Raw genomic sequence first — 26,396 nt, forward strand, 5'->3', positions numbered from 1 at the left:
GACCGGCTTCCCTCACATCCCGGGTGCCCCCCTCAGCGTGTGCCATCCGTGTGCGTGTGCACCCGTGGCCCGAGAAGGCCCAGAGCGGGGCAGGCCCCCATCAGTGACGCCGGCCCTTCAGTCCTCTCCAGGGAGTGGGGTGCGGGAGGGGCCTGGCGCTCGGTCTTTTTGCACTTGGGGTAAAATACGCAGAAGGTGAAATTTACCATGGTGACCATTTTTTTACCTTCACGTAGTCACGCGCCCAATCTCTAGACCCTGTCATCTTGTGACATTGGAGCTCTGCCCCAGTGAACACTTACTCCCCATCCCGGTCCCCACTCAGGGCACTGCCACTCTACCTCCTGTCCCTATGAATGTGGCCGGTCCCGGGACCTCACGTGAGTGGGGCCGTGCAGTCTTGTCTCTTTGTTTCTGGCTTATTCCATTCAGTGTCGTGCCCTCCAGGCTCCCCCGTGTAGCAGCAGGTGTCAGAATCCCTTTCCTTTTACCGCTTAGTGGCATCTCGTTGCGTGGATAGACCCCCGTTTGCTCATGCGTCACTTGTCCATGGACACTCGGGTTGCATCTGCCTTTTGGTTCTTGTGGAGGGCGCTGAAGACCAGGGGTGTTTGGGCAGGTGTCTGGGCGAGTCTGCTCAACCCTTGCCTTTTGCACTGATCAGGCTACTCAGTGTTGGGTGCCAGAAATGGGGAGTCCCACAGCCTGTTTGTTCCCTGCTTAGCCAACAGGGATTGCCAAGGACAGCGTCCTGTTTAGGGGACTGAGACTTGAGGTGCTGGCGGCCTGCTCCAGAGCCAAAGCACCATGCAGAGCAAGGGTGGGCGGCTCACACCCCATGGGGTGCGACATCCGGCACCGTCCTGGGGCCCCAGAAGCTGGCAGGCACAGCCCTTGGCATCCTCACCCCTGGGGATGGTGACACAGAGGAGACTAATCACTTCTGGAGCAGAAGACATTGATGCAGGGATGAGGGCAGGAGGAGCATCCCGGAAACACACAGGTCCTAGATCGCCTATTAGCACCTCCTGAGGGCCCTCAGATACCTGCAGACGTAAGGGAGAATCACTGGGCTGGGTGCTGGGGTACATGTCACGTGGGCCACTCTAACTCTACTTCCTGCTGGCGCGGGCACAGGGACTCGTCCCACTGGCCACAGGACTTGTGGGAAGAGGATTTATCACGTTCTATCACCAGATGGCACCCATCCCACAGCAAGGAGGCCAGGTGTGCCCCCCCCCCCCCGCCCCCGCCCCTGTCCCTTCAGGAAAAGAATGTTTTGGGGAACAAGTTCAAAGGGAATAGCTAGAATATTTCCTTTGCCAGCATGCAGCCCAGAAGACGTGGTTGTCAATGTGTGATTCCAGAACGGCTTTCCAGCTGTAAGGCAAGGATCAGAGCATCGTTGGGGGTGCCTCTCCCCTTGTCACCTCATCCTGCTGTCCCAGAGACGACCACATTAATTCCAGAGGTCGTACTACTGTCCCAGGCCATTCTGGGTGGGGGGGGGGGGTCTTTGTTCACCACAAGCATTTGATCGTTAGGGTTTAAAGTCTTGCCATGTGGTGATTTTAAGATTTCCAAGGATTTCTGTTGAGCGGTGCTTCCTGGTATTCCCCCCACCGTTCAGAATTCATTCACTCAGGTAAGTTAGCAAGGGTGTGCTCCTCTGTCCGACTTGGATGGAGAGAAAAACAAAACCAAACTCCATGAGAACATGGCCTTCTTGTCTCTTGCCGACCTGCGTCTCAGCCGGGCAGGACCTCTTTGCCTCCTGGGCCTCCAATCTGGAGGCTGAAGAGCCTGGACAGGGAGAGGTGGGGAGATCAGGACCGAGCTGAGCCTCTCCAAGGCCCCTAGAGGAGCCCGCCAGAGGAAGGGAATGCCCCTAGAGAGTTGAGGTAAGATCAGCACCTGACCACGTGGCTGCGTCAGGTGATTCTGGGAATCCTGGGCCTGCCATTTACTGCTGTGAGGCCGTGGGCCAGCAGCCTAACCTCTCTGAGCCTCATTTTCTCAGCTGTTAAGTGGAGACCTCCTGGTCACCTCACAGGGTTATTTGAGGACAAATGAAACAGGTGATCATCAGCTGGGTGAGAAAGTGATGTGCGTCCCCTGGAAGCCCCTGCCAGGTGGGCTGGGCAGCATCGAGAGGCTCAACGGGGCCATCAAGAGTTGTGTTTGACTTTCCTGCACTTGTAGACAGAACTCAAGCCACCCATTGGGGTTTGGCTCCAGGGCCTGGACCTGGATCTGCTTTCTCCCTCCAAGTGTTTGCATAGATGGGGATCAGAAGAGACCCTGCCCTTGGGGCATTGGTAAGAAATGGGCCCCCTTGCTCAGATGCCCACTCATACCTGGTGCGAGGCCCATCCTCTTGTGCCAGCTGTTGCTCAGCAGCTGGAACCCGAGGCTCCAGCCCGCGGACTGTGTGCACGGAGCAGAACCACTGGCTGCCTGGCTTCTCCTCCCGGGCGGCCCTTGCTGAGGAAGTCCCTGGGAGCGCAGCTGACTTGGGGAAGGTCTGGGAAAAATCTCCCTGCCTTTGGAAGGAGGGGGGGTGGCCCAGGAGGAGATGAGCCACCGCTGATGAGAAACCCCAGGGAATCATCGGTAGGTGGCCCTAGACCAGTTCAGACGCTCCTTCCGCGCGCGGCGTGGAGAGAGTTTGTGCAAACATTTCCTCGCTGTGCCGGGAGGAATGCAGGAGGAGGCCGCCTCTGGTGCATCTTGGACTATTCCAGAACTGCTCCCTCGCCTGTGAAGTTGCAGGGGGGAAGGCAAGGCCAGCATCGGGCAGGGGCAGCGCCTGGAAGAAGGAAAGGAGAGGACCCCCACCCCGAGTCCACACTGCCCATGGACACCCCTGCCCACCCGGGGCCCAGGCCTCTGCCCCCCTCCAGGAAGCGCTCCCTGCCGGCCCCCGCGAGGCCGGTGCTCACCCTGCTGCTCCTGGTCTCCGTCAAACAAGTAAGAGCGGTTTATGATTTGGATTGTCACAGCGATTGCTGCCGGGGTCAGTTCTGCATCTTTTTTGATCCTATAGGCAGTTGCGGCCTCTCGTTGGCAATTTGGGAAATATTATTAAGGGTTAAGGCGGGAATGATTAACCCTAATCCTAGTATTCAGAGGTCATCGTGGTTAACGTTTTGGCATATTTCCTGCAAATCCTTTTTCTATGTGTGTGTCTGTGTGGCTGAAGTTATGATGCATAAAGTGTTCTGTATCCTGGTTTTCCCTTTTACACCATTTTATAAGTATTTTCCAATGTCAGGATGAATTCTGTAAATAGCATTTAAACTGGTCCTGTATATCTTGTCTGCTTTTACAATATTTTACAATACTCAGGCTTGAGTATTTAGGACTATGGTTTTTTTTTCTCTTCTTTCCTTTCTCCTTTTCCTTCTTAGTATAAAAATATAGAACGTTCATTGTTTTAAAACTAAATGTATAAAATCTGAAGATGCATAAATACCAGCTCTAGATCATTGCAGTCCCACCACCCAGAAATCACCCTTTTTCACCTTTGGGGGCTTATACTTCTGGACCTCTTTCTGCCATATATTTACAGGTACTTTATTGTTTTTTTTTTCAAGCATAAGATCAGACTGACTATAAATATTATCTCGCTCTCTGCTTTTGTCTTATGGGAATACACTGAAAGCTAAGACAAGCTAACACTTCAATCAAGCGCATGATGTGCTAGGGCCGGTGCCAGGTGTGTCCTCTGTATTAACTCAATTTACACCCCACGAGGGAGGAGCTCCTGCTAATCCCACTTACAGATGAGAACGCTTTTCAGTATCAGTATCAGTATCAGTAAAAGGTACCCCCATAGCGTGATGTTTAAGACTTCAAGGTTGTCTTGTAATGTATGTAACCAACCTCTTCAGGTGGGCATTCTGGTATCTTGTTTTATTCTTATCCAGGGACATTGACTTTTGCCCTTTTACCTTTTTAAGCTTCCTTTAAAAAAAGAAGGTTTTATTTACTTATTTGAGAGAGAATGAGGGAGCACAAGCAGGGGAGCAGCAGAGGGAGAGGGAGAAGCAGACACTCCGCTGAGCAGGAAGGCCGATATGGGACTCGATCCCAGGACCCTGAGATCATGACTTGAGCTGAAGGCCGATGCTTCACTGACTGAGCCATCCAGGTGCCCCTGAGTTTCCATTTTTATACTAGACCATGATGTCCTGTTCATCTGGGAAATGCAAGCCATGAAAGTGCCTCGAGGAAGGGTTCTCTTCTTCTCTGGCCCATGGGTGTAGTTCGACCCTGTATGTGGCCCTGGGGTTCCAAATCCCGCCTGCCCCCACCTAGGGACGTCGGTTCGTGGTGTCTGATCTTGTAAGTGTTCGCCTCATTGGGCTTTCTTTGTTCTAACCTGGGACCCAACAGGCAGAAAACACCTACCGAATTCTCTGCATCTGATTTCTCCCACGGACTAAGGATGTGCGCCCCGTCGATGGTTTCATGAAATTCCTGCCGTGGTGGCTGCCCCTGGGCGAACCACCAGCTGGGTGGCGGTGGGGCCATTGCTGGGAGACTCTGCACAGAGCTCACACTCTTGCTTCAACCCTCCGGGCATCTCATATTCCGGCTGAATCCATGCAACTAGCAATCTAGCTCCTTTCCCCTTCTACATGCGATCCTGCGCGATGGTTGCCACGAGGTGCCAAGCACCGCTGCAGCACTTTGCATTTTCTCCTCAGTCTGTCTGGCTGCAATCCCCACTGCAAGCCTCTCGCAGAAGTGTTATGACGGAGCCCATTTCACAGTTGGGGAGATTGAGGTTCACGGTTGTTAAGTGACCACCTGTGATTGTGCGGCCTGTGAGCCGCTATGTCTCACTGGAGCAAAGCCCTGTGTTCTCTCTTCCTTAGCATTCCTGGGCAAGCTGCTGACATATGACTATGGATATGTTCCGTCAGCGAAATCTGCAGTTACTCAGGCCGGAGTATGAAGCTGACAAAGCCACACCTTGTTCCTTGCTTCTGGTCTTTTCCTAATCAATACTGTCTCTGTGAGCTGTGTTCCCTCCCACCCCACCCCCATCTGCCACCCAGTCTGTCTTCAGAAACTCTTCCCTCTGTCTGTCCTCCAGGGTGCGTCTATCACCCCGATGAATCCCCCCCCCCCGGGTTCTTGGTATTAAAACCCATATTTTTCCTCCATGATGTTTACATTACAAGGCTTTGTGTCGACTTACATGATGGATTTTGTTCACAGATGCTTTCCCTGCATGGAATATAAATGATTGTGGCATGTTTTCTGGCAGGAAGTCTTCCTAAAATTCACTTAATGAGAAATTCTCAGGGATAGTTTAGGTTTTCTAAATTTAAGCAGTCCACCCACCCGTCCTCAACCCCCCCCTCCCTGCTTTGGACTCATTTAAGTTAATTAACAGTTGCTTTGGCTTCAAAAAACATAAACTCTCTCTCTAAGGCTCTTTGAGAAGCAAATTTGTGGCTCTTTCTTACATTGTCGATGGGAGCGTAAAAAGGTGCATACTTTTAAATTAAAAAAAAGAAGAAAAAAAACTTGGCAAGGATAGGTTGGCAGTACATTATCAAAGCCCTTTAAAAATGTGTATACTCTAGGACCCAGAAATTCCAGTTGAAAGAATTTCTCCTAAGCAAATAAAGATGTGCTCAAATGTTTGTGAATTTTTTCAGTAGAGCATCGTTTATATTAGCAAGCATCTCAGCCCGTGTAAGTGTTCATCGCTAGAGGATTTGAACACTGAACTGTGTACCACATTCACTCACAGAACATTATGTAGCTGTTAAAACAGTGTTTTAGGAGTATGGCTCTTGCAATGGATTCATATTCACTATGCACCTTCTGGTGAAAGCACAAAACAAGATGGTTTCCTTTTTTGGTTAAAATAAAAATGGAAAGAAGGAGAAAAAAGTAAACGGAAGCGTGTACACAGAGAGAAGAGTCCAGAAGGAGATGGTAATTTCTGATACTAACGTTATGATTCAATCTTCTCCCCTTTTGGCTTTCCTGCAATTTTTTTTGTTTGATTTACAGAGAGGCGTACGCATTCTTGAACAAAGACTACAATAAAATGTATTGAAAGCAACCCACAGAAGGTCTTTTTTTTTACCCCCCGTTTTCCTTGATCCCTCCTCGGCAGAGTTAGTCGTTGATGCTCGTTGCCCGCGCAAGGGAAAGAGAAATCCAGATCAAGTCGATTTTTTTCCGGTTAGAAAACAGCCATTCGCATTATTTCCTTTCATCCTTACCTTGTTTGGATCTGGCTGTGATTGAACTTGGATTTGCCTCTTGCATTTTTCGTGTACTTGTCCAAGTACCTGGGAAGACAGTCTGTTTGTCCAGCTCCCCTAGATTGACCAAATTTGGTGCTTTGTAGGGTTCTTTCTCCTCCTCCTCCTCCTCCTCCTGATCATGGCCATCAGTCTTGGCAAAGGGCAGGGGGAGAGGGTCAGATTAGTCTGGGGACAGCTCACGTGCATGACTAATTTTAATTGTCTCTTCCTTGGCCAATTCCAGCGAGGTCCCTGAGAATATAAACAGCACTCTATCCAAGAAAGGGTCTTACTTCAGTGGCTTGGAGATTCTGGAAGCTGATGATTTGGTCATCACCTTCTTTGCTGAACTCGTGAAAAATAATACAGATCCTAGTTATGGTCCCATTAGGATTTATTTTCTTAGTGTGTTAATAAACTTCCATCTTGACTCTTGTGCCATAAGTCAGAGACAGAAAGTACTATGGGGAGACTGGAACCTAGGAATGAATGCCAATTATTTCCTCATCATTATCGTCATTGTTATTATTTATTGGTTAAATAATGGCTTCCAAATTGTGTGCTGAGGTCCCTCAAGGCACCGCTGTGAGCTCACAGGGCTGCTCATTTTTCAAGGGAAGCAAAGCGATATTTGACATCTGCCAAAACCCCGCAAATTATTAGCTCGAGGTAGTTCATGGTTTTGGCATTAGATCACGCTTCATTCCCTTTGATGATGTTGTATCTCTGCAAAGCTGGAGGGGGTTTATTTTGTTTTTGTTTTTTGTTTTTTTTCAGTTGCTGTGATAAAAAGCAAGTACGGCACAAGCATCAATGTAGAATGGGAACAAACGGGATGCTATCCCATCTGATTGCCAAGTTTGGGAAGTTGTACAATCTTCAGTAGGCACTCAGTTGTTAGGATGCAAATATTTAAGTTGGTTGGCCCTACTTCCTCAAAAGAAATGGGACTTTTGGTTTTTCTTCTGGCTTAAGGGTACTGTGGAAAAATGATGGAGTCACGGTGGGCACCATGAATTGAAAAAGTTTGGCAACCTCTGGTCTAATGATGGCTACACCAGCTCTTATCCAAAAAGTTGGTTGTGTGATTCTCTGGAAAGAATGCAAAGGAACAACACAGACCCCATCATGCGTTCCATAGTATTGGCGGCTGGAGCACGCTGGGCAGAGAAGGGAGAGGGTAGACTGGACTAGTTACTCAGAAGGTGGAAGCTTCCCATCCACTGGGCTTATAGGTGGTTGGGTTTTGGGTTGTTTTGTTTTGTGTTGTTTGTTTTGTTTTGTTGTGGGGGGTATGGGTGAATATAGTGGTTCTGATGCTGACTTTTTTTAAAAAGAATTTATTTATTTATTTATTAATGAGAGACACAGAGAGAGGCAGAGACATAGACAGAGGCAGAGAGAAGCAGGCTCCATGCAGGAAGCCCGATGCGGGACTCAATCCGGGTCTCCAGGATCACGCCCTGGGCCGAAGGCAGACGCTTAACTGCTGAGCCACCCAGGTGTTCCTGATGCTGACTTTTTGGTGGAACATCTCCCCAGTTTATACTGTGCTTCTCCGCTCTCTGTTGTTACACCTATTGCTACACCTGTTGCTACCCACCTGTCTTATCCCATTCTTTCTGGTTCTCTGCCTGGCCCAAGAAAACATATGAGTTTGTTACCCCTTGTGAGAGGACACAAAGCCTCAAAGCCGGTTGAACTGGATGATCTTATCCCAAATCACGTATCTAGCCCCTCTGTGTTCATCCTTCCTCCAACTCCAACTCCTACCTGTACTTCTGTTTCTATAGCTGGACAATGAGAACAATAACTTCTGGCCTGTGCTAGGGGTTTGTATTCAGAGATGAAAGACACATCTCGGTCCTCCAGGAATGTATGGGGTCATGAAGGGGATGAACAAATAAATAAACCACCAATGGCAATAGAACACAATGGACTGCAGGACTTAGTCATGTGTGGGGTCACAGGGCACTGGGGAGAAAGGTTCCCAGCTCAAGACTTCAGTCACAGAGGTTGTCAAGTATGACCTGGGGTCATTAGGCTTGAGTTGAGCCTTGGAGGTTGAACCAGGAGTGAGCCAGGTGAAGACGAGGGTAGGAGGGAGGGCCAGTGGGACATGCAAAGATGCAAAGTCATGAAAGAGCATGATTGGGGTCAAGAGGTTTGGGCCAGAGGTGGCTGAGATGTAAAGTCAAATCAGTAGGCCACAGGTGGAAGACTTTAGGCAGGACAGCTCTGTGGACCTATCCCTCTGGAGGAGTGTGGACCAGGCCAGAGGTGGAGGAAATGGAATGCAGGTTAGGGAGAAGCACAGGACAGAAACTGGTACCTGGTTAGATGACGGGGGGGAGAGAAGCCAAGGACAACTCCTGGTTTCTGGAACAAACCAGAAAGGCTAATGGTGCCAATACTGAACCATTCGGGGATGAACGTCTCTGGAAGCCAGGGACGATAGGGTAAGAACGTCACTGGACTTTGTATGACAGCCAGTTATATAGTTGTCTTATCTCTAGCAGATTCTAAGTCCTTTAGGGCAGAAGGAAGCTGTGTTTTGCCCATCACTGCATCCCCTTCAGTTCCTCCCGAATGCAACGCCTGGCACACAACAGGTGCTCAAACGAAGATGAGCAAATTAAAGAAAAGAAAACCCCTTTAAACCCACTGTTTTGTTAATAAACAAAGCAAGTGGTGCAGATGCACAATTAGATGTTGTTATACAACTCAAATTATCTGGAAAGCCCAAAAGTGTGTGCTATATTTTTAAGGTTCTAGGGGAGGGAATGTCAGAAAGGAAAAAAAATCCCAAGGCCTCAAGTATAGTAGCAGAGCATTTGTCTGCCCAGTCTTTGATTCTGGATCCACAGGCAACCAGGTGGGATGGTGCAAGTCCCTGCAATTCTTCCAGCCTTTTCCTGACACATTATTGGATCCTTCTTAGTGTGATGCTTCTCTTCTGGAGATCCATATAATCTTAGGAGCATGCAACTATTCATCTGGTAGGATGTCACATTCAGGATGAGCATATTGCCTCCTCTGGAAATGTCAGCCTCACTTGAAGATTTTGGGGGGGAAGTCTTTCGTATCTGTATTAAAATCAATATGATTAGGTTATGGAATGAACATAAAATTTGTATGCATCTTTAACATAAAGCATAACATACCAAAGAAGTTCTGTTTCTTGCTGCAGGCCATTATGGTCACGTCAATGGCAGGTTTTGAGACTCGTGATGACATGATCACAAGGCCACCTCTGTAGTGAACAGGGAGTCACCGTGTTTTGTTTTTTTTCTGTCCAGGTTACAGGATCCCTCCTTGAGGAAACAACTCGCAAGTGGGCTCAATACAAAGAGAAGTGTCTGAAAGACTTGCTCAAGGAACCTTCTGGTAAGCACGTGTATGAGTTATCTATGGCTGTGTAACAAATAGCTCCAAAGTTGAGTGGCTTAAAGCAATCATCATCATCATCATTATCATCATCATCATCATCATCATCATCATTTATAATCTATCACAGTTTCTGTGGGTGAGGAATTCAGACCAGCCACAGGGGGAATGGCTTGGTTTTGGTCTACAGTGTTGAGTTAGCTGGAAGACTCAGTGGCTGGGGGCTGGAATCATCTGAAGGCTTGTTCACACTTACATCTGATGGTTGATGGTGGCTCCAGCTGAGAGTCCATTGGCTCAAACACTTCCATGTGGCCTGTCCACATAGCCCCAGCTCCTCACAGTATGGTGGCTAGGTTGCCAAGGCAAGCATGACTAGAGGTCATGTTGCCATTTATGACTTAGCCTCTCAGAAGCTATCCCCTCCAAGCTCAGTTAGGTCAGATGGTTACTAAGGCCTATCCAGGCTCAAGGGAAGGGAGGAGAGAGACCCCCACCTCTCATTATAAAAGAGCATATGAGACAAGATATACATAGATGTGACTATTAATTTAAAGTCATCTATCACAGCACACTCACCACCAAATTGCATGACATGAGCAACTGTCATAGATTAACCTGGGACTCTACCGGGGAGATAGGTGGGAGGACGTCCTCATCCCCCAAGGTGTTATCTGAATCCGATTCATAACATTTCTCTTATCCAGGTCTACACCAGGTTTAGAAAGTTCTAGCAAATATGTTAATAGTTTGATCAGTCCATGGCCTCTCCTGCCCTCATGCAGACTTTTTGGGTGCATCCCAAGACTTCTTTTTTTGGTTATTTTAATATTGAAATCTGCACACACACACACCCCCATCCTCCTGGCTGCTTTCAGATTATTTCATTCAGGGGCACAGAGGAGGACAGGATACCATAAACTCTCTTTCCCTTCTCCTGACCCAAAGAGTCCCAGCCTTCAAGACATACCCCTCTCCCTCTGAATATTTCTTCAAGCCCAGGCTGGTGGCAATCAAAGCTTGATATCTGTTATAAGGACCACCCCTCTCTTTAGGGAATACAGCTTTCTGAAATCAAAGTAGGGCACGTCCTTTTAATTTGGAGCCATACCGTGAGCAGCTCGGCCAGGTGAGCACTGCTTCACACAGACCTTGTGCTGACACTTGCAGCTGGCTCCACAGGATGCCCTGAGCCAGCTCATAACCTGGTAGATCTGCATCTGTGGGGTCCTGATGTCAATGATGTGGCCATCCAACCTGAGTGGCCCCTGCAGGCTAGCCCAATTAGGGAGCAGATAGGAATGATGCTCAGTTCCCAGGAGTGAGGAACTTGCATTATGGGCATTTGGGATCCAGCCTGAAACCCCTTAATTTCATCCCAGGAGGCCCATAAGGCTGTGTTGTATGTTTTTAGCATCAGCATCTCATTGCCAAGTGCCAGTGTATAAATCATCCCCTGGATGCAAATGTCTCATAATGATTATTCGGTTGGTCTTCAAATGGAGCAATATGTCCAGACAGAGGTTGTGTCCAATACATGTAGCCAAGAACCTTGATTCTGCAGATCCCCTCCATCCACTGGTCATTTTGCACATTTTATAGTGAGGGTGTTCCAGCATCTAATTGGTTGAAGGCTTGACAATTCCTTAAGTAACTATGGAACAGAAGGCACTGGCTGAACCACCAAGTGTTCTCCTGATTCTGAGCTTGTGTGAGAGTTCAGCCCATGTAAAATAAACCAACATCAGCGTGACGTGCACGTTGACATAACGGACGGGACCACTGCAAGGGGTCAGGTTGGGTAGATAAAGCCACTGTGCCTAAGGGTGCATTAAACACTCCTTTCTCCCCATGCTGCTCCTCATCCTTGACCTATGTGGACAGTGGGACAGCAATGCTAGTTCCTGCATAGGATACACCAGCTTCCTGTGCCAGGAAGGGGGCTCTGCCTCCATCAGTGGTGTCGGTGCTCCAACATGGCACTCACCTGGGACCTTTTCTTTCCACAGGGACCTTTTGTAATGGGACCTTTGATCGATATGTGTGCTGGCCTCATTCTTCTCCAGGGAATGTCTCCGTCCCCTGCCCTTCATACTTACCTTGGTGGAGTGAAGGTAGTAAGTCCTATTTTACCATTTTCTGGCAGTTTCCTTAAAGGCTGGTCCCTCTTGGGTAGACTAGCCAGGAAGCAATTAGAGAGAGAGAGAGAGAGAGAGAGAGGGGGCTCCAACCAAGTGGTTTTTTCAAGTCTTCTTTCCCCACAGAAGTTTTCCTAAGTTGTCAGTAACATACCTTCTTTCCTCTCCGGACACCTCCTCTTGTCTGCCTGCAATTCTTCTCTGCCTGGATGTTCCATTAAGGCAACAGTCCTGTTTTATTGGAAGATTAGAGAGTCCAGGCCAGGCTACCACAGAATTTGCTGCAGTGACAGTCATCATGGAGAGGAGGAGGAGAGATTGGGATGCTCACATCCACAACTTTGGAATTGTCAGATAGCTTTGGAAGATGGTGCTACAGGGTGGTGCTTTTAAATCCCATGGGACTTGGATGAAATCTTTAACCACTCAGCGCAAAGCAAGTGGCTATTATGTAGGACTCCAGGAGCATATCCCATCCTCACCTGCCCCAGCAGCCCAACCTCTTAGCTGGTTTGTTCTGGAAGGGAAGAGAAACAATTACTGGCTAGAACTCTTTTGCCTTTGAAGGCCAAAGAACGAGGAAAAAAAAAACTATATTCCAGAAACATAAGTGATTAGAAAGTTCCAGGCAAAACCAAGTGAGAATGCCTTACTAAGCAGGCAAGATGGTGATATTTTTGTATGTAGTTTCAGCTTGGTAAATCATCAGTTAAATTTGGTTTCGATTTTCTGAGGCTTCTGGTGCAGAGAGAGTTCCCAAGGAAGAGAGACGCATTTCTGATGGGAGAGCTAGTGACATAGTCTATGGAACTATCCTCTGGTGAAATCCAGCTGGAAGAGACCCAGGAGGTACGAGGATGTGACGTTTAAGGGAAGATACTGGAGTTTGCTGGACCGGAGAGTCTGGATAGTTGAGGAAGCAGCCCTGTGGGAGCCAGCTCAGTGGGGTGGGGAGAGCACTGCACATGGAGTTCAGCGCCTGTCCATCTCTTTTACCCTCTGTGACTTAGGGCAAGTGTCCAGAGCCCTTCTGAGCTGTTTTCTGCTCCGGAAAGTGAAGTGAACAACAGCTACTTTTGAGGCCACAAATGAATAAGAAGGCAGGAAGAGTCAGCCACACAGCAGGTGCTTTGTAAATGGAAATGAGGCTGAGACTAAGGTCAAGCCCCTGGATTCCTTAAGGTCTTTAAGACCCAAATGTTCAAGGATCTCAAGGACACATGGAACAGGCCATTTACTCCTGCCCCCACCTCACACTGCTCCTCCACCTACTTATTCTTTTCAAGAGCTAAAAACGGAGGTCCATTCCACCTGAAGGGAAAAAGTGACTAAAAATTTAAACTTACAAAAAAGTTGATTTAAGGGATCCAGAGAATGGGAGCATGATGGTACAGATGCAGGCAGGGGCAAGAGGAAGAGCCAAGACTTGTCAGATGATGTGGGAGGTGAGGGACAGGGGGCTGGAAGGTGGAGAGGGAAAGAGCTCCCACCCTGCCTGACCCCACCCACGCTCACCATCATCTGGGTGGTGGCCCAGGGTGCCCACTGCTTACATCTAGTGTGTCCCACAAAGAACAAGCGAGATGACTGTGGCTGTCTTGAAGGGGAAAGAGAGCCAGTAGGAAGTTAGGTCAGAGAGTACTGAGGGCCAGACCGTACAGGACTTTGTGGGAGGCCCAGGAAGGGCTCTGACTTGTTTCCAGACAGCCTTTGGAAGATTCGGGGTGAGGCATGATGTGCATGACTGCCATGTCAGCCGTAGACCATGAAGGACAAGAGTATCTGAATGGTGTTTGAGATGGCAGTTAGACACCCTTGAGGAGACTTCAGGTGGGCAGGGGGAAATACCCCACGGGTATCCATCCATTACACTCAACAAATAGTTACTGTTGGCCTACTCCATGCAGGGTCAGGAGTGGGAAGTTCAATTTCCAATACTCATTGGCAAGTCCAGTCCCTGGTCTTCTAGGAGGGAGGACGATCCCTTTGGGGAAGGGCTTTGAGAATGGAGCTGTCATCGTGGACACAGTGCCAACCTGTCACTTATGCACACACATGCATGCACGCACTCGTTTAACCCTCTCCCAAACTGGGGAAGATTGGTACCATTACCGTATTGTCCTCAGCTCTTGAAGAAACTAGAAGTCTGCAAGAGTGGGAGGGCCACAAGCTTAAGGCCACCAAGCTTGTAGGTGGCCGAGCAGGCTTCATCTACCCCTTTCTCTTCTTTGTGGCACTGCCTCTTGGGCATCAGGACCCAACGCCCCTCTCTGATCCTATGTCTCCCAGCTGGGCTGCACCTTCCAGGGCTCTCACATTTCTGAGTCACCAGGGACTGTTCTAGCTCTAGAGACTTTGGGTAAACACAGTAGACATTAGTGGATCGTGGTTTGTTACGAAATGCAGAGGCTTCCGTGTTTTTCCTTCCATCCCAAATAAACAGCAGGGATGCTAATGAGCCCCCAAAAGGCAAGTGAAAATCTCTTTTCCCTGGGATTTTCCACAGCTTTGTGGTGAGGATGAGGGCCTCACCACGTGCTCGGGAGTGGGCTGGGTGCTCTGACCTCTCCCCTAGAGCTGTGTTTACTTTCAGAAAACTCAGGAAAGGCCTACAGATACTGCTTGGCTCGGGGTACTTGGCAAATGCTGGAGAACTCCACGGATATTTGGCAGGATGACTCCGAATGCTCCAAGGACCACAGCTCTGAACAGAATGTGAGTCTGCTTGGCCTAGTGATGATGGGCCCTGGGCATCATCCTCAACCACCCTCCACCAGGGCCCCCCTGGTTGGCTCTGGGGGCCACACAAGGAGCCTCCCCCCATTGCTGGTCTGCCCCAGCCTCACCTGGGGAAGGTCCACGGTTGTAGGACAGTAACCTCTGGCAGCCGCTGAATTTCTTCTGCAGCAAGAGTGAAATAGGCACCCCTGAGGCTGCTCAGTTTCTCACCCCTGGCCAAATACTGGGGTGCAAAAGCATTTACATACCGTGGGTACTTAATAAATCCTGAGTGAATGGTTTCATGGAGACTGGGTCAGGGGTCTGTGCTGGGGTCTGGTCATCAGACTGGTATCTGGTTCCCCATTGATACTGATATGCAGTTAAGGCTGGGACCCAGGTGATCACGGGGGACTCACCAGCAGGTGCAGGATGCCTGAAGCCTCCTCTGGGTTCAAGTCTGCAGGGACCCGAGGGACAGCAAATCAAAAGTCAAACCACTTCCCACTGGAAGTAAAGATTTCTCTCTTTAGAAAGGTGAGGACTGGGGCATTGCCTCCTCCCCTCTGCAAAAAGCCATATTTCCAAGAATTCAAATATTAAAAAAACAAATCTCAAAAACATAAAAAAAACCCCAACTTCTGGCCATGATTGCCTGTGTTTCTAATAATGGATTGACATTTGGCCCAAAAAAACGCTAGCGATAGTAGGTCTTTTCAGAGTGCTGGTGAACAAAATATGTTCTTACGCCTCATCAGCTGGGGGTTCTTTTTTTTTTTTAATTTTTATTTATTTATGACAGTCACAGAGAGAGAGAGAGAGGCAGAGACACAGGCAGAGGGAGAAGCAGGCTCCATGCACTGGGAGCCCGACGTGGGATTCGATCCCTGGTCTCCAGGATCGCGCCCTGGGCCAAAGGCAGGCGCCAAACCGCTGCGCCACCCAGGGATCCCTGGGGGTTCTTATGTACGATAAATGAGATTGTGTTTTAAAGAGATCGTATTTCTGTGTGTGTGTATATGTGTTTATAGTTTTAATATGTAGATTTTAATGATAAAACTCAGTTTTCCATACAGCATATCTCAATTGATATATTTTTTTAACATTTTATTTTGAGATATCCAAACACATAGGAAAGTTAAAAAGAATAATAATATAAATACTCATGGACCCACTATCTAAAGTCAAAATGTATTAACATCCCTCCCCTCTCCCCCATTTGCTTTTGCTTTGTGTCTCTCTTTGGGAAATATTTGACAACGATTTGCAGGCATCATGAGATTTCATCCTTAAATATTATTCATCAGGTCCTTCCTAAGCAAAGACGTTATCCTACATAACTGCAATACTGTTATTCCAATTAACATCATATCAGCTAGTGCTTTATCCATATTCATTCAGATTTCCCCTCCAATTTTTTTTTTAAGCTTTTCTTCCCTGGACCAGAGTCTAGTCCAGGTTCACTTCAGTTATCTTTTAATCTAGAGTCTCCCTCACCGTAGCCCATGATTGGCTTTTCGAAGACCCCCTGAAGAACTTTGTTGCTATTAGACATAGTCCTTCATCTTCTATGTTCCCTTAAGCTGGAAGTTGGGTTTAAAGGCTTGGTAAGACTCAATTTAATCCTCATGGGTGCTGTGTATACTGTATAGCATCACCCCAGGAGACCAAAATGTCAGGTGTCACACTACAATGATGTTGCGTATGATCACTGGATGTTGGTAGTGACAGCCAGATCCCTCCATGATAGGTAGTGTCTCCTTTTCTGTCTGGTCAGTAATTGGTAGGATGCTACTTTGGAACTATGTATGTGTCTTGTTCCCTAACAAACTTTTCTCAGTATTACAACTTTTATTGATGATGCTGACTTGAGTTGATTCGAGCTTTGTCATTTCTTCCATATCTACTAGAGGGCATTCTTCTGATAAGAAGACTCTTTCCCCTTCTTTTCAGTTTTCTATATTGCTATGAATTTACAAATTTCTTTATTTCCTTCCTCCTCCCCCTCTTCTCCTCCTCCTCCTCCTCCTCCTCCTCCTTCTTCTTCTTCTTCTTCTTCTTCTTCTTCTTCTTCTTCTTCTCCTTCTCCTTCTCCTTCTCCTTCTCCTTTCTTCTTCTTCTTCTTCTTCTTCTTCTTCTTCTTCTTCTTCTTCTTCTTCTTCTTCTTCCTATTATTACTTTGATGCTCAGCGTTTTTCTAAATTTAACTAGTGAAACGCCTCCAAACTGGCTCTTGTGTCCTTTTGTGATAATCTCTCTGGTCTTGGAGCACTTCCTTATTTTCTGGCACAAGAAGATGGTCCAAGCTCATCTCATGATTTCCCTGTTCCAGGCCCAAATTAGCTATTTCTTCAAAGAGTTCTGGATTCTCTAAATAGAGGAATGTTATTAGAAACCGAGATTTGAGTGCTAGGTATGTTCACTGCCACTACAACTAGATCCTAAGATCTTTGTAGTATGTAGATTTAAGACATCCCTCGCCCCCCACCCCACCCGCCAAATTTGCAGCACATTTTATCCTTAGACTATATCCCATGTTCAGAGTACTGTGTTCATAATTATTTGAAATAATTATTTTCTCCATGTGGTCACGTTATTGGTTGGATACACATTTTTATTCAGTTGTTTCTATTAATGTTAAGGATTTGCTTTCTCTTCTTTCTTTACTTTCTGTCTTTAATTTTTTAAAAGATTTTATTTATTTATTTGAGAGATATATAGAGAGAGCACAAGCAGAAGGAGGAACAAAGGGAGAAACAGATTCCCCACTGAGCAGGGAGCCCAACAGGGATCATGACTTGAGCTGAAGGCAGATGCTTAACTGACTGAGCCACCCAGTCACCCACTTAATTAAATTAAATTAAATTAAATTAATTAATTTAATTTAATTTAATTTAATTTAATTTAATTTAATTTAATTTAATTTAATTAATTTTTAAAGATTTTATTTATTTATTCATGAGAGACACAGAGAGAGAAGCAGAGACACAAGGAGAGTGTGATGTGGGACTCCATCTCAGGACCCCAGGGTCACGTCCTGATCCGAAGGCAGATACTCAACCACTGAGCCACCCACGTGTTCTCCTTTAACTTTATTTTTAATAAATAAAATATTGACAGGGTTTGAAAGCCAAAATTATATTAAAAAGTACAGTGAGAGGGGCAGCCTGGGTGGCTCAGTGGTTTAGCGCTGCCTTCAGCCCAGGGCCTGGTCCTGGAGACCTGGATCAAGTCCTGTGTCAGGCTCCCTGCATGGAGCCTGCTTCTCCCTCTGCCTGTGTCTTTGCCTCTCTCTCTCTCTCTCTCTGTGTGTCTCTCATGAATAAATAAATAAATAAAAATCTTTAAAAAAATAAAAAATAAAAAGTACAGTCAGAGAAACCACACTCCAATCACTGCCTCTACCCTATTCCTGCCTTCCCCCTACAGATAAACATTTTTATTATTTTCTGGCTTATCTTTTCCCTCTATTTCCTTCCCTTTTAATCAAATTATAATATACATCTTATGTTTCCTTTTGCAAAACTAAGCAAATATTTGTTTTACCATTTTTCCTACGTTGAAGGAAGTCTAGCAGATACCTTATTTTGCATCTCACCTTTCTCACTTAGTAGCATGTCCTAGAAATTATATCAGTACCTACAAATATTTTTCTCTCCCTCTCTTTTTTTCTTTCACATCTGCATAGTATTCTACTATGTGTTTCTACTATAGTTTTTCAGCCGCTCTCCTATAGCCAGTAGAGTTATTTCCGATCTCTTATCACTAATGATGCCACCTCAAATAACCTTGTATGCATATGTTGCTTCATATTTGTTAGGGTATATCTTTTGGAAGAATCCCAGAAATGGGATTGCTAGATTAAAAGATAGATGCATATGTAATTTTATTAAATATATTTTTAAAGATTTTATTTATTTATTCATGAGAGACACAGAGAGAGGCAGAGACATGGGCAGAGGGAGAAGCAGGCTCCCTGTGGGGAACCCAGCATGGGACTTGACCCCAGGACAGACCCCAGGATCATGACCTGATCCAAAGGCAGATGCTCAACCACTGAGCCACCCAGGTGCCCCTGATTTTGTTAATTATTATCAAATTCCCCTCCTTAAGAGTTGTGCCATTTCCCCCCTCTCTTCAGCAGTGTATGAGAATGCCTATCTCCTCAGTCTTCCCTGGTACACGCTGATTATGAAGCATTGCATAAAGATGTGTAAATGACTTAAGATTCACCGGTTGGTACTGAGAGTGAGTTGGACAGTATCTGGGTGTTCTGAGGTCACTAGAGAAGTAACCAGATTTTATTGGAACTCTGAATGTAGATGGGAATTTAAGAAACTCCTCTGAAACAGTGCAATTAAAACAACTGTATATTGTTGCCCATCTCTTATCTCCTTGCCCTGACCAATTCAGTACACAATTGTCTAACTTCTTATCACCAGCTCATGCATTTCTTTGCTGGTTCTCTGGTTCTCAGAGCCCACTTAGTCCACAGAAGGGCAGGCCTGAAGCACCAAGGAATTAATGCCCTTGACCCTCCTACCCCAACACAGAACAGCCCTTAACCAATGACTGGCAGGAGTAGGTATGTAAATGTCCAGCTCCCTCAGTCTTAGAGTGGCTAATTCTGAGGTTTCCAGCATTTCCCTATGGGGAAATGGGATTAAGCTCCAGCTGCCCAAAGTAGTAGCTGCCTTGATAACACACCATTTATTTTTCCTAGCTTCTCCTTTCCCCTACTAATGGTTTGTTCTCTTTCCATGTAAAGTACTTGCATTTCAATCCTCCTTTCAGGATCTGCTTTGGTGGGGACTCAAGCTAAAACATAGACAAATAAAAAACAAGTAATTCCCCTAGTTTGTTTCCAGAAAGCATAAAACATGGACATGTTTTTAAAAATAATAATTCAGAAACAGATTATTAGGTTACTTAATTAAATGTGTTAAGCTTATATAGCCAATAAAATAAATGATGTTCAAATGACTCACGGAAGTCTTAATATGCCACCTGAATCATCTATTTAAAGAAATCATGCCACTCTGTGTGAAGAAACACTAAACATGTCTCTGCTTTCAGGATATCTATAGTCAATCTAGAAATACAAAACAAATGCAAACAACACATTAATGAATATTATAACTGATGCCCCAATTTGTTGAAACAGACCACAAGTGCTTTGGGAATTCAGAGTTGACAGTACACAGAGAAGCATTTATGGAAGACTTCTTTTAAGAGGAAAATTGATGCTGGTTTTAGAAGGATAGATTTAGTTTCAAGTTGAAGAGAGACCAGCAAGAGAAGTTAGAGTCCTGACAGGATTATAGAGCTCTTGATGGGGTTCATAGAAAATAATTTCAGATAGAAGTATGATTGAGCTTGATTTAGAAAGATTCAAAGGCTACACAGAGATTTCTGCACCCAGGCCACCATTACAAGAAATGTTAAAGAAAGACCTTAACATAGAAAGACATACGTGTCTATGGAAATTTTTTTATCAATGTAGAGGAATGTAGAGCACCAGAAATAGTAAATATGAAGGTAAACTTTTTTTAATCTTATTTTAAAAATATTTAAAAAGATATGAGTAGTTAAAGTAAAAATAGTAACAATGTATTATGGGGTCTAATATAAGTACAAGAAAAATGTGTGACAATCACACAAAGGCCAGGATGAGGGCCATGGCAGTATGATAAGTTAAAGATATACTGTAAACATTAAAGCAACCAGTAAAAAGCAAAACAAAGAGGTATAGCTAGTAGGTCCTGGAAGGAAAAATGGAATTAAAAAATATGCTCAAACCAAAATAAGGAAAGAGAACAAAGAAAAGTTGGGACAAAGAGAAAACCAAGGTATTTAAATGCAATCAAATAAGTAATCATATTAAACGTAAATGATCTAAACATCCTAATTAAAAGAGGTTGTCAGTTGGGATTAAGAAGATAAAACAAGGGGTTAGCCCCTGTGGCTCAGTGGTTTAGCGCCGCCTTCAGCCCAGGGCGTGATCCTGGAGACCCGGGATTGAGTCCCACATCAGGCTGCATGGAGCCTGCTTCTCCCTCTGCCTGTGTCTCTGCCTCTCTCTGTCTCTGTCTCTGTCTCTCTCTCTCTGTGTCTCTCATAAATAAATAAATCTTTAAAAGAAAAAAAAGAAGAAGAAGGGGAATCCCTGGGTGGCTCAGCAGTTTAGAGCCTGCCTTCGGCCCAGGGTGTGATCCTGGAGTCCTGGGATCGAGTCCCGCATCAGGCTTCCTGCATGGAGTCTGCTTCTCCCTCTGCCTATGTGTGTCTCTGCCTCTCTCTCACTGTGTGTCTCTCATGAATAAATAAAGAAAATCTTAAAAAAAAAAGATAAAACAAAATAAAATCCAACTGTATTCTGTCTACAAGACCCAGACAATTGATTTTTGACAAGAATGCCAAGGCAATTTTGTGGGGGAAAGAATAATCTTATTATTCTATACAGCACCAGAGCAATTGGATACCCAAAAAAAAAAAAAGCAAAAGCAAAAACAAAAACTGAACATCAACCCTTGCCTGCCTCACACTATGAAGAAAAATGAACTAGAAATGGATCATAGACCTAAATTTAAGAGCTCATTTTATTAAACTTCTAGGAAGAAATCATATATGAAAATATGAAGGGCCTTGGTCAAGTAAAGATTTTAAAATAAAATACAAAAAGCACAACTATATAAAAAATTTGACAAATTGAACTGTATCACAATAAAAAACTTCTGCTCTTCTAAAGACGCTGTTAAAAAATAAAAAGCCAAGCCCCAGAATGGGAGAAAATGCTTGCAAAACACTTATTTGGCAGGAGATTTATATCTATAATATATAAAGAACATTTACAAATCAAAATTAAGACAAACAATCCAATTTAAAAAATGGCCAAATATTTGAACAGACACTTTACCAAATAAGATACACAGATGGCAAATAAGCACATTAAATGATTCTCAACGTCATTAATCATTAGAGAAATGCAACTTAAAACCACAGTAAGACATTACTACATACCCAATAGAATGGCTAAAATTTAAAAGACTGATTATATGAAGTGTTAGTAGATTCCAGAGCAGCTGGAACTCCTAATCCACTGCTGGTGGAAACATAAATTGATATAACTTATTTAGAAGACAGTTTGGCAGTTTCTTAAGAAGTTAAAACATACACCATACTACCCCACCCTTCTATTTTTAGATATTTCTTTGAGAGAAATTAAAAACCTATGTCCACGTAAAGACTCATGCAGAAATTTTCATTTTTATTTGTGAAACCCAATCTCTGAAAACAACTCAAATAAATGTACATTAATCTCAAAATAATTATTTCAAGGGAAAGAAGCCTGATAAGAAAGAAGAAAGAAGAAAGAAAAGAAAAGAAAGAAAGAAAAGAAAAGAAAAGAAAAGAAAAGAAAGAAAAAAACAAATCATAGGATTCCATTTATATGGAATTAAATTTTTAAAATTTTAGAAAGTGAAAATTTTAAATTAAAATTTAAAATTAAAATTTTAGAAAGTGAAAATTAATCTCTAATGACAGAACACCAACCAATGTTCACTTGGGCATAAGATAGTGGGAGAGAATGAGAGGATATATATTATAAAGGGTCACAAGGAAACTTTTGGGAGGTTATGAAAATGTTCATTATCGGGATCCCTGGGTGGCGCAGCGGTTTGGCGCCTGCCTTTGGCCCAGGGCGTGATCCTGGAGACCCGGGATAGAGCCCCGCATCGGGCTCCCGGTGCATGGAGCCTGCTTCTCCCTCTGCCTGTGTCTCTGCCTCTCTCTCTCTCTCTGTGACTATCATAAATAAATAAAAATTTAAAAAAAATGTTCATTATCTTGAATGCAGTGATGAAATCACAGATATATTCATGTCTAAATTCATCAAGTTTTATTCTTTAAATATGTACAGTTTATGGCACGCCAGGCATGCTTGAATAAAGCTGCTAAAAGTGTTATGTGGAGAAGCGTAAGCCATGATTTAGCAGGTAATACATATTTGCTGTGAGTCCTTGAACAAAAATGTATTGAGAAACGTAATCTTGATGGCGAGTAGCATGATGAATTGGTAAGAAGGTGGGATTCTGCTGGAAAATCACAACACAGACTTTCCAGAAAATTACCCTCTGTTCACAATCAGGCTATCCTGGGACTCGAGAAAATATCCTATGTTTTATGGGGTCTTCACCTAAGTGGTCAGGCATGAAAAATTATTTTAGGAGGGATCCAGGTGAAAATCTGGCCCCATCTTCCAGAGAGAGGGACTCCTACACTCTAGGGACAGCACACTCAGGGACAAGGAAACCTGTCCTCCTTTCTAAGGCACTCACTTGTTCTGGGCACAATTCTTCCATAATACTGTGAATTTTGAAGCATCAATGCTGGGCTGTAGGACCAGCCATGGAGGTGAGACCTCCCTCGTGAGCATTTCAGTCCATCAAAGCTCTGAGATGGCACATCTCAGAGATGTGCCAGAAAGCAGTCTAAGCTACCCTAAGCTACCCTTGGGTATCAACAAGGCTATAGTGCATGCCTAGACCCTTGTCGTCCTGGTCATGGAGCTGGGGGGTGGAGATCATAGCTGTCTGGCTTGTGGTCAGAACTGCTCTTTATCTGTGCACAGGTGGAGCACCATGCCTTGTTGTCGACTTTGCAGCTGTTGTACACTGTGGGGTACTCTCTCTCCGTCATCTCCCTCCTCCTGGCACTCACTCTCCTCTTGTTCCTTCGGTGAGTGGAATTTATGCCTGCACATCTTCAGGTGCCTGGGATTTGCTTATTGGCTCCCTCTAGAAGGCAGAAGACTGGGCTGGCTGATGTCATGGCCCATCAGAGCTGGAAGGGATCTGAGAGAGTCTCTGGTCCATCAACTCCATTTTGCAGGTGGAGGGGGAAAGGATATCAGAGGTCCAGTGAGAGCAGGATATGAGAGGTCCCTGTCAGTCACAGAGTACAGCTGGAACTGGAACCTGGGATTCTAAACTCTACTTTAGCCTCTTTGGGATCAGATAACCTCCTGTCTACCTTGTCCTACCAGAGGCATGAGTTTTAGAAAAGAGATTAAGAAATTTCCCCAAAGCAAATTAGTGTGAGAGAGCTGGGATTTTAATCCGGGGCCCACAGACTCCAATTAGCTATCAATCATTTGAGTGCTTCCTCAGTGCCAGACACTTTTCTAAACACGTTACATGCAAGTCATTGAAATTTCTTCCTAATCAGAATTATGGTTAATTCTAATCCTAGGAGATTAGCATTATCATCAGCCTCAGGTTATTTTTAAAGATTTTTAAAAATTTATTTATTCATGAGAGAGAGAGAGAGAGAGAGAGAGGCAGAGACATAGGCAGAGGGAGAAGCAGGCTCCACGCAGGGAGCCTAACGTGGGACTTAATCCTGGGACTCCAGGATCATGCCCTGAGCTGAAGGCAGACGCTTAACTGCTGAGCCACCCAGGTGTCCCAGCTCTGTTTTGTAAATGACTGAAATTTGGAGAGATCAAGTAACTTGTCCAATGGCATGCAGCTGGTGAATGATGGTGGCGGGCCGGCAACCAGGCAGCTCAGAGACTGAGCATTTCCATTTCCTTACGTTGTTACTCAGAATCCAAAGCCTGAGTGCATTTTGCTAATATGCATTTTTCTAATCATATTTTTAGAAATCACCCAAGTGAGATATTTATGAATCCCCTAGGGAGCCCTCTGAGGGCTCTCGGCCTTCATTCAGCAAAGTAATTGAATATAATGTGGCAGAATGAGCATTCGATGCAGGAGGTCTAGATGCGCACTCTGGGGGATTGAATGCTAGCTCCAGAACAGCTTCCCACCTGGGCTCCTCTAGCCCCAGGTCTGGCTCCTTAATCCCAGGATATTCTATGGCTCCTGGAGCAGAATCATGACCCTATGCCCCATCCAGAGACCAATTCTTGAGCAGTGGAAGAATTCTAGAACCTGTACCCTGTGCTATCCATGACCTCCTCCACTCACCTTCCCAAAGTGCCAGAAGCAAGCCCAGAGGAAATAGCTGCCCAGCCCTGGAGTAAGTTACTTTAGCTAAGCCTGGGTTGACCAGAGGACCAGAGGTCAACCTTAGCTCCACCACTTCTCTAGGACTTTGGACAGCTGACTCAACCCTTTTGCCTCAATTTCTCAATTTTTACTCAATATGTCAGTATTATCTCCATTTTCCCAATGAGGGAAATGAGGCACAGATAAAATCACATAACCCAGGCATGCAGCTCTGGAGTCTATACCATGAATGTCTGCCCTCTAGTGATAGTTGCACAGGTGTTTCAGGCACACACCTGTCAGTCTGAACTGTTCTTTCATGGGGGAAGACACCTGGTTTTCTTCTTCCTGCACAGAAAGCTCCACTGCACACGCAACTACATCCACATGAACTTGTTTGCCTCTTTCATCCTGAGAGCCCTGGCTGTGCTGGTGAAGGATGCCATCTTCTACAACTCTTACTCCAGGAGGCCCAACAGTGACAAAGAGTGGATGTCCTATGTGTCCGAGGTATGTCCCTCCCTACCATAGCCTCTCACTTGGCAGATCAGTACTGGGAATCTTGCGGTGGGAAGGTGGGGCTGGGAAGGGGAAGGGGGAGGAAAGGGGGTGTCAAAGGCCTTCTGGTTAGAGAGGCATCATTTGACTTTAAAACAAATCCCAAAACCAAACCAAAAAGCCCCCCCAAACCTCCCAAGAGTGGGGCAGGTAAAAGACGTCAGCATAGAAGAGTCCACCACAGGGCTACTGTGTGCACTTGGGTGGGAAATTTCTTCATCTGTGAACAAAAGAACTGTACAGATGAGCCTTTATTATTAATTATTCCTTATTATTATCATTATCATTATTATTGCAATTTTTAAAAGCAGCAAATCTTTTCCACATTGAAATCTGCTTCTGTTGGGATGCTTTTTCCTTTATCTTATGAATAATGATTATAGTAACCTGTTAAATTAACCTGGCTTTCTTGGAATAAATACAACTAGGTTCTGATGTATTACTCTTTTCCCTAAAATGCTGGATTCATTAGCTGATGCTGTGTTCTCTTTAGCATTCTCTCACCTGCACCTGTGAGGAAGTTTCTTTTCTTCTGAAAAAGATGATAAAGTTTATGGTGATCTCTTAAAACAAATTAGACTTGTTACCTCTTTCTCTATTCTCTGGGAGAATTTAAGATGGGTATTTTTCTTTCTTACATATTTCATAGATCACTCCAGTGAAGCCTTTGGAATCAGAGTTTTCTTAATTGGAAGGCTTTTAACTATGCACTAGTTTTGACTTGTGTTCAGGTTCTCTGTTTATTCTGGTGTCAATTTTAGTAACTTGAGTTTTTCTAGGAATGCATGTACTTCCTCTAACTTTTCGAGTTTCTTGCCATAATAGTTCATAGTTTCTTAAGATCTTTTTAAGGTCTGTTGCAGCTTTGGAGGTATTGCTTTTTGCATCCCTGATATTGATTATTTATACCTTCATTTTCTTTTCTACCCTCTTGATCATCCTCACCAGATGTTTTTTGGTTTTACTAGACAAACTGTAGAATGAAATTTTAGGTTTGTTGATTACGTTTATGTGGTCTGTTTCATTAATTTCTACTTTTATCTTTATGCTTTCCTGCCAGGTTTTTTCTTTTTTTTCCCCTCAAATATTTTATTTATTTATTCATGAGAGACACAGAGAGAGAGAGAGGCGGAGACATAGGCAGAGGGAGAAGCAGGTTCCCTGTGGGAGCCTGATGCGGCACTCGATCCCAGGACCCCAGGATCACGCCCTGAGCCAAAGGCAGATGCTCAACCACTGAGCCACCTACCTGCCCCTGCCAGGTCCTTTCTTTAGGTTAAATTTGCTGCTCTTTTTCTGATGTGATA

General features: G+C 45.0%; 1 protein-coding gene across 1 annotated transcript in view; it reads left to right on the forward strand.

The window, feature by feature from the left end:
• The first annotated feature begins 2,521 nt into the window (after nt 1-2,521).
• Nucleotides 2,522-26,396, forward strand: part of GLP2R (glucagon like peptide 2 receptor) — a 52,155-nt gene continuing 28,280 nt past the window's right edge. The window contains exons 1-6 of the mRNA XM_041769786.1: nt 2,522-2,970; nt 9,575-9,662; nt 11,672-11,776; nt 14,394-14,515; nt 23,151-23,257; nt 24,888-25,041. Coding sequence (XP_041625720.1) covers nt 2,590-2,970; nt 9,575-9,662; nt 11,672-11,776; nt 14,394-14,515; nt 23,151-23,257; nt 24,888-25,041 — 957 coding nt within the window. The 5' untranslated portion in view covers nt 2,522-2,589. The remainder of the gene's footprint in view (nt 2,971-9,574; nt 9,663-11,671; nt 11,777-14,393; nt 14,516-23,150; nt 23,258-24,887; nt 25,042-26,396) is intronic.

The sequence above is a fragment of the Vulpes lagopus genome, chromosome 10 (genome assembly GCF_018345385.1).
Source record: "Vulpes lagopus strain Blue_001 chromosome 10, ASM1834538v1, whole genome shotgun sequence".
Taxonomy (NCBI): domain Eukaryota; kingdom Metazoa; phylum Chordata; class Mammalia; order Carnivora; family Canidae; genus Vulpes; species Vulpes lagopus.